The 10,638-nt window shown below is 31.8% G+C and overlaps 1 protein-coding gene across 1 annotated transcript; it reads right to left on the minus strand.

Moving 5' to 3' along the window:
* Positions 1–286: 286 nt before the first annotated feature.
* On the minus strand, positions 287–4,456 carry LOC129988798 (uncharacterized). Its single transcript, XM_056097070.1, has 2 exons — positions 3,471–4,456; positions 287–777 (listed from the first exon to the last, which is right to left on the minus strand). The coding sequence occupies exons 1-2, from the start codon at positions 4,262–4,264 to the stop codon at positions 366–368; spliced, it is 1,206 nt and encodes a 401-aa protein (XP_055953045.1). The 5' UTR covers positions 4,265–4,456; the 3' UTR covers positions 287–365.
* Between the last annotated feature and the right edge of the window lie 6,182 nt (positions 4,457–10,638).

Genomic DNA, 10,638 nt, shown 5'->3' on the forward strand with positions numbered 1-10,638 from the left:
AATAGAAAAATAATGTTAAATAATAAAAAGAAATTAATATTTAAACGTTTGCTACGAAACATTTAGTAAAACCTCCCCTCTGCTACATTGCATTTGTTAGTAAAATTTGAAGATAAAAAAAAAAAAAATCTAATCAGTAATTTTTATTTGTAAAGTGATAAAGAGAAGTTTTATATAATTTTTTTTTTATCATAGCGAGAAATTTAGACTTTTGTTCATTAATATTTAATGTTGAACTGTAGATACATATAGTATTAAAAATCAATGACACTGTAAAAACATTTATTAAAAGCTGTTGAAAATAATTTACAAGTGTTTGATCATATTTTCTTCTCTCTTTACACAACGGATTGAATATATACTATTTAGCATTCTAGATTCAAAAATGATTTTAGATTTAGAGGTAGGTCTACTTTGCTGATTCCATCCGGCAACTGCAGATTAAGAGCCATGGCTTTTCGGATGATTAAACGGCTGTAATGAGTCAATGACCTTGGCGTAGTATTGGAAGGAATGACGCCAACTATTTTCTCGTACAACCTAAGAAATTTTTCGTCTGACATTATTGAAGGACAGCATTGTTTTCTGGAAAAAGATTCGATTTCATTTTTACTCAGAAGAACATCAGGGGTGGAGCGCCACAGTAGAGTCAAAGCTTCGCCTGTAAGATGGATCAACCGATGATAACCGGTTATTTCCGGATTTTGTGAACTTTTTTCATGAAAATAAAGCAAGCGACGAATATCATGCATAAGACTATGCCTTCTTCTGTCGTTTCTAATGAAAAGAAAATGAACATAGTTATTACATGATATTATTAGGAGTGAGAATAAAATTTGAGAATTATAAATTTGATTGTGGCAACAATGTATAATAATATAATAAATCAATTATAATAGATATGACGTTTTTAATTGAAATCATATCACTGATATGTAAAACTTGTCATTGTTGTGTACCACTTGTTGTCAGCGATGTGTAATCGATTGTAGCAATAAAATTTTCTTGTTTGGGAAACCACTTCAGTCCAAAACATTAAAAAGTTGCAAATTTTCCAACTTAAAATCTGATGGAGATTGTTAATGAACTCTGGTACATCAGTAGAAAATGCATCTGGATGACCTCCAAATTCAACCTGTTGAATCTATTAAATGTTCCAAATATTTTTCAGAGGCCCCGTATACCAAACCCGCTCAAGCGACGGATTTCCGATGGAATCGGTCCTTGAACCTGGAACCCTCCGGTTCCGAAGACGAGACCAACAGGCCACAGCGGCACCATCAGTTGAACTTTAATGAAATGTTGCTTACTTCATTCGTGTGTTCTTTGTTACCCTCTTTCGTTCAGAAGTTCCGAAGTATAGATAGAACTACATAGAATTTTAAATAGTATTCATTTCCTCAAGCCTTCCGTAGTCAATATTTAAAATTGCCAGTGTCCTGGCCTAAGGGCAACGTGTCTTCCCCATGATTTAGGCATCCCGGGTTCAAGTTCGGGCATGGTCGTTCCTTACCCTGTGTTCTATTTGTGAAGTGTGTGCCAGAGCCCCCCTCCATAAGAAAGGAGTTGTGCAAGCGAATGTGTTAGTGTCATCTTCATATGAGCTAGAAGTCTGCCCTCTGGTGCCCAGGGGCCCTCTACCCTCAGAAGCTACTGCAAAAACTAGGGTTAAATCACTGACAGATTAATCAGCGGGCTTGTGCAAGTGCCATAAGTAACAACAATATATTTAAAATATCTTTCCTTTCCGCTCATTATTTTCATTTGCAAATTCCTCTGAGAAATATGGATTTTTTATGGACATCTTGTATTTAAATGCAACTGATTTATTTGATCAGATCCTAGATCTAAGTTCCAGTAATCAATATTCGGTTTAATAAATATTTGTGAAAAGAAAAAAGTTTAATATATCAAGAAACTGAATTCATAGCTCTAACATGCTATCTTATTACATAAAAATTCTGTAATATACTTTCTGATTATTGTTAACACATTTCGTACGAGTGACGGGATTTCCCGTTTTTAGCAGTGCGACAGTTACGAGATAACTCGTTTCATGTTTCTTTGGCTAAATCGATGCATAACCAACCAGAGGCAAATATTTAACAAATTAACTACCACAAAGAAATCTGTAAAACATACTTCTGGGACAGCACGTTTTTGGGCAAACTTGTACGCTCTAAAATCCTCATAACTTGTTATTTATGAAGCAATAACAGACGGAACACGCAATACGAGAAAACTCGTGAGCAGTACGTAACATATGGGACGCGAAACACGAGGAAATTCGTGAGTGATCTTTAATGTCTTGAAACAAGATACTGCTGCAAATCGTGCCGAACATCATTGCACAAGGGAATATGCTTTACCAAATACACACTCTAAAGCATTATTCAAGTCTGTAAAACAAATAGTTAAAATGTAAAAAAATCTTGTATAATAAATGCATGTATAAAATATATAGTAGTATTTAAGAATACTTTATGTAAATATAATACCAAATGCAAATTAAAAATGTGCATATATGCATCTTATTGCTTGCCAAGCATGTTTCTAGAGGGTTCGAAAATGTGCGGACTCTGGGAGCGCCGCATGCAATGTATAATTTGAATCCTCAACAAACTAAATGTGAATTCGTACTACTCACGAAAAATTTGAATTATCATTAACTGTTTAAAGCAAAACCAGGATTATTTTAAAATGGGCTTCGTAGTTTTAAATCGTGATCAGGTGATAAAAAAATAAGGTTGTATATCTCTTTTTTAACTCCAGGGAGGGGAGTATTAACCTTATTCCTCTTTTTCGTTGATATCATCTGTATTATTTATAGAAAAAAAAATCATCCCCAATCAGAGACATAATGAATTATCAAGGAAACCGTCAGATCAGAAACAGAATTACTAAAAATGCAAGGAATTCCATTGCAGATGATTTCATACATTAATAATTCAGCAATTTATGGAACGCATGAAGACATTTAATTTTTGGAAAAGAATAAATATTTTCTGTTTGTATTCACATTAAAAATAACATTACAGTGTCCTATTAGCAATAAAAAAAAAACTTTTAATCATAATACCAAACTAAATTAAAATCTTTAATTGATATTTTTTATTACTTTTAATTCAACATTTTTCATAAAATAGTTGAAGTTCATGTACAACTCAAACACTGTAAAAGTAATAAACAAAGCAGCATTAGGGTTGCTAGAAGATCCTTTCATTGGGTTACCATATTTGCGACAAACTCGGGGGCACATTATATTACACTTCAACCGCGTTTTAAAAGTTTTAATGTTTTAAAATGTAAAAGAACGCTTGAAGTGCGTTACAACCGCCCTTCAGAAGTTTCGCTTAGTTTAATCGTTTAATTACTTAAAAAGATGAACAGTCTTGGAGAGCAATCTGGTCGCCAAAGATGGCTAGTATTAAAATAATTAAAAAATTATCTATAATTTAAAAAATACTCACCTTCTCTTATCACATATATCAAGATCTATCTGTTTAGACGTGGAAGAAATTCCATGTTTCAAAACAAATGGTACGAATCTATATAATGCCAAACGTATTAACAACCATACAATATCTTCGCCAAAATCAATGTGTTGAGGTAAACTGTTTTCGTTTGAAATGTAATTTGGATAGATGAAATATTCGTTCACTATTTCCGGATCATCTTCATATCCTACAATATTCATAACAATAAAAACACCTTTCACTCTATCAGAACATTCGATGCATAAAATGTTCATGTAATGGAAAATTAAAACTTCTTCACTTTCATAAAAGCTTCCTTCGTCAATAAACTCAAAAAAATTTGTTAAGGAATCCAATTTTCTTTCGGCTTGCTTAACATGCAGAACTACAAACCTTTGAAAAGTTCTTTTGTACCAGATTTCATCGACGTAAAAACGATCGACATAAACGCTTTTGTCATCCCTTTCAACACAGCATGAACACATATCAGTGTACAGTAGAACACGGTAAGTGTATTTAGATGGCAATTCCAAATTTAAAGAAGGACACACAGATTTTCTACGCAGCGCATGGTTTCTCGTAAATCCTTTTGGCTCACAGCGAACTTCAGAATTTCTTGACGAATCAGTTTTTAAAGCTGCCATTTCTTTTTTATAAGTAGAATATTCACCAAAATTTAAATCTAAGTATGTAATCGACTTGTGAACAATGGATCCGTATTTCGCAATGTTTCTAGCATCGTCTAATTCAATGTATCTGAACACAGAATATTCATTGTAGATTGCCATATCGTTCGTTTGGATAAAAATATTCTATATCTAATTTCAAGTAGGATTTACATTCAGGCAGCTAAATATCATCAAAGCATGCTTAAAAACTGTACAGTAACAAGTGCTTATCACTGATACGAGAACTTGCTATTGTCTGCGCATGCCCAGTCTTCTTTCTGCGCAGGCATGACTTACTGGAATCTATATTACTTACTATGAACTTGCTGAGTGTAAACCCTCCTTCAGATTGAGTGAGTACTTTTTGATTTCGATAGGCAACCAGAAGTCATTCCATTTGACATCTGTTTGAATACAGATGAGATTTTCAACTCGTTGTCAGATTTTGTTCCGTTTGAGGATTTTGACTGAATATATATTTGAAAGAATATACTAAGAAAATCAAACAAAGCCTTACTTCAGACATAATGCTATTCAAAACTAACTGAACACACCAGGCATGATTCAGCATACTTTTGTTGGAATTGGAACCACCTAGAGTCTCTAAAAGTTGAAATTGAGAATACAGTTACAGAAAATTAACCACTGATAATAAACCTCTTATACGAGGAATGGATGTTTTTCGCTTCAAAAATGGTAGTTTTGAAAATTATTGTTTCTATCTCGAATAAAGTAATAATATTAGTAATATTTTATATTTTTATATAGTAATGTCCATATTTTTTATAATAATGTCCTCAGAAAAGGGTTTTGGGTTTTTCATCTAATGTAGAACCCAATTGTAAACTAACTTCTATACATCTATCGTGTAGTTATTTACTCTACGGATGCTGGTTGTATAATTGAAACATTGTTGATTTTAGAGCTTTCAGTTTTAGACTGACTGTTCGCACACTATCATGAAGGTAACTTGAAAAACAAAACGAAATGTCAATTTCTGCACCACACGTATAATGTCTCATCCTCCCAGGGCAAGTAAGGAACTTGAAGTTTATAGTGATTAAACCACTCACTGAAAAGACTTCACAGAAGAATGATGGGATTTCGGATCGCGCTGTTTATATTCTTTTACAATTAGATCGACATTAAAAGTTTCATATAGCATAAACTGTCAGCATGCAAAAACGTTTCTTGTTTCTGAAATATACATTCCTTTAGTAAGCACTTAAGTACGATCAAAGTATTTATTCTCTTATTCGGTAATCCCTTATTCTTTGAGATTTAATAAATATTTATTTTCTTAATTCTCTTATTTCTTCTTTATAAAGTGCACAGTTCAACAATCGGCAAATGAAAATGGACATAATTATGCATGATTAGCACATTTCTTTGAAATCCTGATGATTGAATGATGTACCATTAGACTAATATTTACATGACAGTTTTCCTTAACTGAATAAATGTGCATTATTGAAATAAATGTTTTCATCTAAATTTTTAATTAGTCCTTCGAAATTTAAGAATAACCCTATTTCTGCAAATTTTGTAAATACAGATGTCATACTTTGTTTATGCCTAGATAAATGTTTAGTGAAATATTTCATTAAATGATACTTTTACATTAAGCGTGACGTATAAAAATGTAATTTAATACGTCTTTTTTACAAATTTTCTTCCACAAATTTTAAAGTGTTTTTCACTCAGTTACTTACATTATTTAGAGGGAACTTTGTAATTGGATGTATATATGCGTATGAATAAAATTCAGAGATAATTTCTGGGGAGTTGTCCCTTCTCCCACAAAAAAATCTTTCTCTTATAATTAATAAAGGTGTAATCCCAGAAAATACCATGAATGGCTTTGGCGTAACAACAGTTACGAAAAATAATCTTTTGGAGTGAATTCAGCATTTTTAATGAGTCTATCATGTTATAATTGGAGAAATATTTGGCGATAAATCCCTGGCATGCAGTTCACAGTATTCAAAAATTTAATTTGGGTTTCGAAGGTCTTCCTCCCAACCAACTGAAACAAAAAATTAACATAAAACTACATTTATAATTATAAAATATATCAAATCTGATATATTTAAATCAGTGAGTGTTTGAGTCACCGAGTCGATATATTTCTACATGCAAGCGCTAACGTACAGACCTACGGAGTGTCAATCCTTAGAAAGATTTCTCTCAAAATTTGGTAGGTGTCTATAATAAAGATGCTACAACTGTGTACCGAATTTTATCTGTCTAGATCTCTTGGTTTTGTAGTTATCGAACTTATTTATATTCAAACGGGTAGACAAACTTTCTCTGAACGGATTTTTCTCAAAATCTAATAGAAATCTGGAAATGTGGCTTTACGCCTGCACACCAAATTTCTTTCATTTTGCTCAAGTTGTTTCTAAGTTATCTTTGTCAGACGGACATTTTCCGAAAATATGTTTTTCGAACTGAGGAAGACCTAAACCGAGGAGATTTGTCAAAATCTCGAGTTCTAATTAATTGAAGATTGCTATCATTTCTCTATACTATGTATACGAGAAATTATTAAAAAGCAAAAGCTAGTTTCAGCTTTTATGGCCTCCTCTTCATGTTCTCGATTTTATTACATTTCTTAACATCCTCTTCGATTCTTTTATCGCATTTCTTGAATAAGAAATTAATACAAATTATTAAGTTAATATATAAATTAAAGAAGGCAGGAACTCTATTATAACATGCGAATAAATTCGGAATTCAGAGTTTGATTCGAATCCAGTTAGGATGCCTCTTCACATCGCCAAGGATTCCAGTAATACTAAATCGCCAATCAAAATGGCTGACTTGATAAACAATACTGTGAAATAGTTATTGTCAACCATTTTCATTTTTCATGCTCTCCTCTTGGCATTGTTGGCTTTGTAAGCCGATACGCTGAACGACATTTCCGTCCAGATTTTATCTGAGCCAAAAGAACCTTTCGCCAATATTAAAATATAATATCTCAATATATTTTGTTTATTCAGTATTCAATTTGAGTTAATGTTTTGTAACTCTATAGGTTAAGTATATGTTATCTAAATAAAAGTTATGTATTAAACTACGTGCTGGAATTCAATCTGGTAACGCTTATCAGCAGAAAATCGGAATATTTGATGAATATTTTAGCTGTTGGAGTATTTAGCTGTTATTTTTGAATATACTGACTTGGCATAACTGGCGTTCTTGGCGAAGTGAAAAGATTCCAGGAAATGCATTTATTCCAAAAAGTGAATGAATTCATAGCTAGTCAAACAATTTGTCGTATAACATTATCTTTATTCAAGTAAAATTAATTTTATATGCTAAGTCCAGATCATTGTGCAGTAGCACAATGCATCAAAATAGCAGTAGATTGACGATGGTTGAGACCATTTTGATGGTTTTAATAAAAATGACTGACGAAGAGTCCTTAATTCTATCATCGGAGAAGTACATTTTTATCAGGTCTTATAATAGGCTAATATAAAATACTTTGAAATGCACCATGAAAAGCTTAAGCACAACACAAATCAAAGCAGCATTTCTTGATTCAAAAAATGCAACCATAGCTTATTAATTTCTCGCTGTGACTCCATACCAGTACAGTGATTCAGTTTGTTTTTTGGCGCAATCCGTATAGTTGAAAATCATCTCTTGTATTATAAACATTTTATAGTTATAAATGTTTTATATAAGATCAATTAAATAATAACCATACCAAAAAAAATTACAACCAAAGCTAAAGGAAAAAAATAAAGTATCTATGTTTCAGAGAAATGACTTGCATTTGTAAAAAAAAAAAAAAAAAAAGTAAAATAAATGAAAATGTAAATACGAAATGTAAAAATGTATGTTTTCTCATTTTGTTTGTTCATAAAAATAATTAAAAATATAAAACCCCGTATGTAAATTTATCGTCATCAGAAAGACTGAGAATGATTCAAGGAATCAAGCGGGATAATGCGACTCTTAGGGTCAGCTGGCCCCTTCCTTATCACGAAAGGTAAAAGTGATATTAGAAATGAGTATGAACACAAAATTTAACATCTTTTGACAAAAAAAAAACAAAGAAAAAACGAATTCCGATCATTTTTAGAGCAGTAAGTATAAAAGTGTTTTGTTAAGAAGGAATTGTATACTTTTAAAAAATAATGAAGGTTCAATTCATCAAACCTTAATTCCTCTTTACATTAACATAAAATTATATAAGCTCCAAAAGTATTAATTTTTCCGGAAAAAGTTTAAAACCTTATTTATTTGGAAAGAAAATTTGAATATATGATTATGAAAATTTTACAATGTCATCCTAATTTCCTTCGGCGAATTATTAATATAAAATTAAAAAATATAACTATTTTGAAAGAAATTTTACAATTGTTAGCAACATCAGATTCTTCAACTTCAACTTTCACTTCGCAAACAATGGATCTGATTGGTCAAAATTCATGGAACGCCAGTTTCACAATTAAAGACGCCATTTTCAGTCAAAGTGTTGACTTGTGTGCATAAACTTAGAGACTTTGTGCAGACTTTGAATTTCGCTTGATTTTGCTGATTGCTTAATAAAAACCATTTGATTTACATTATTTATCTGTGTGTAACATCTGATATAAGTTATGTCTTGTTTTGGTTTGCTCTTAGATCTCGTTGCAGGTCCCGACATGATGGACTGGAACTGCTGCAGCGACGAGGAGGCGATGGACTGGGAGCCAGTGGACTGCGTGGAAGACATGGAGTGGGAGGAAGTCCCTCTTCCTCCTCAGGTTAGTCCACCCTTGCCTCCTAAGTCGAAGGAGAACTTACCTTTGAAGGCAAAAGTACCAGCGCCTTTGAAGTTAAGCGCACCAAAGCAGAAGGAGCGTTTAACTTTAAAGACGAAAGTACCTCAGCCAGCAAAGGCAAAGGCTCCTGAAACGAAGGAGCAAGCTCCTGCTAGGAATGTTAAGAAAGCTTTGCGCAGGTTGTAGGACCAAAACAACGATGTGGAATTGTGTTAATAAGTGTTAATTGTCGCTCGAATAACAATAATTTTTAAAAATATCTCGATATTACCAATCAGAAATATTATTTGCATATCTGATGCCCGTTAGATTTGGTATTTTACTGACGAGTTTGAAAACTCTTTTTTTATTTCCATATTCAAATTTGGCGATTTGGATAAAAATATTAAATTTGACTAAATATTACTGATTAATAAATTTTGTCAATTGGATATTTTCAGAATTTTTTATTTATCATTTAAAAAAATCGGCTTGTTTACCACTGTGAATACAATTTGCTTTGCAATAATCTGCAGGCGTCTCATCAAATAAAATATATTTTATCTTTGAATATGATGCCATATATTAACATTTAAAATTTCTTCTTATATATGTCCGTTGGAACTACAGCAGATTTTCGTTACAATGTCGTTACAAGCCAAATTATATTGTTGGCGTCATATGGTGTTTGTTTTTTAATTAATAGATCGCCAAGTAAATCCCCAATAACCGAATATTTGACTCAAAATGTTTTCATAGTATATTTTCATTTTATAAACAGCAAAACTAACTGTATACAAATGATGTCTTGAAATGTTTTATGCATCTGAGTTTTATGCAATGCAGAGTAGCAATATCAAAAAAATGAAAATAAGACAATTATTAAGATTTTATAACGAGCCATAGTCGAAAGTTACATTTCCGGATATCTGCTTGTTGTTTTCAACCGTTAATTCAAATTTTTTGTCTTGCATATCATATCTTTTAAAAATACCTTGCACATGCGCCATGAAATGTAGCAACTTTGGCATTAAATTTAGTTTCAAAGTAATTTTCAGTTTCTCTAGCAAGTACTGTATGCAAAACCACTGTAATGTAAGATATTTTATCCGATAAAAAGAAAAGACACTTTTTTAGTAATCTTTGTTTGGTTGGGTCTCTAGAAATTTTATGAAATTTAAATCGTGTTTACTTACGTTGTACTTGGCGTTCTTACTTGTCTTTTGGCGACGTATGGATTAACAGAAGAATGCTAAAGATTTGAATAAGTGGAATTAAGGAACATTTTTTTACACTCAATGAAGTTTTCAATTAAAATTATTTGATATATTAGAAGCGATATATAGCTTTATATCTTCATTATAGTATCTGATTAATGACTGCTTTTTGCTGATTTTCATTATAGTCCTGTCCTTGGGATAAATAAGCATAGCAATCCTTTGCTCAATTGCAAAATACTCTTAATATCAAAGAATAATTATTGAAATTTTCCCAAAAATAATACGAGTACCTTATATTATTTTCTAATTTTTCAGAAAATTTTTGAATGGAGCATTTCCCCCCCCCCCCCAATATCACTTAAAATGGCTTGTTTCTCTTTCAAACTGGTTTAATATCGTCAATACACATAAACAGAGAAAATAGCTATTTGCAATTTTAACATGTAAAACTACAATAAAGCTTCAAAAGATTTCAAAAAATGAACATTTAGCGTAAAACGATATAAAACATTCC

Source organism: Argiope bruennichi, chromosome 10, assembly GCF_947563725.1.
Source record: "Argiope bruennichi chromosome 10, qqArgBrue1.1, whole genome shotgun sequence".
Taxonomy (NCBI): domain Eukaryota; kingdom Metazoa; phylum Arthropoda; class Arachnida; order Araneae; family Araneidae; genus Argiope; species Argiope bruennichi.

Coding starts and splice junctions, on each gene's coding strand:
- LOC129988798 (XM_056097070.1), bottom strand. CDS start 4,264: ATGGCAATCTACAATGAATATTCTGTGTTCAGATACATTGAATTAGAC. Junction 778..3,470: donor GATATATGTGATAAGAGAAG/GTGAGTATTTTT, acceptor TCTTTTCATTAG/AAACGACAGAAGAAGGCATA.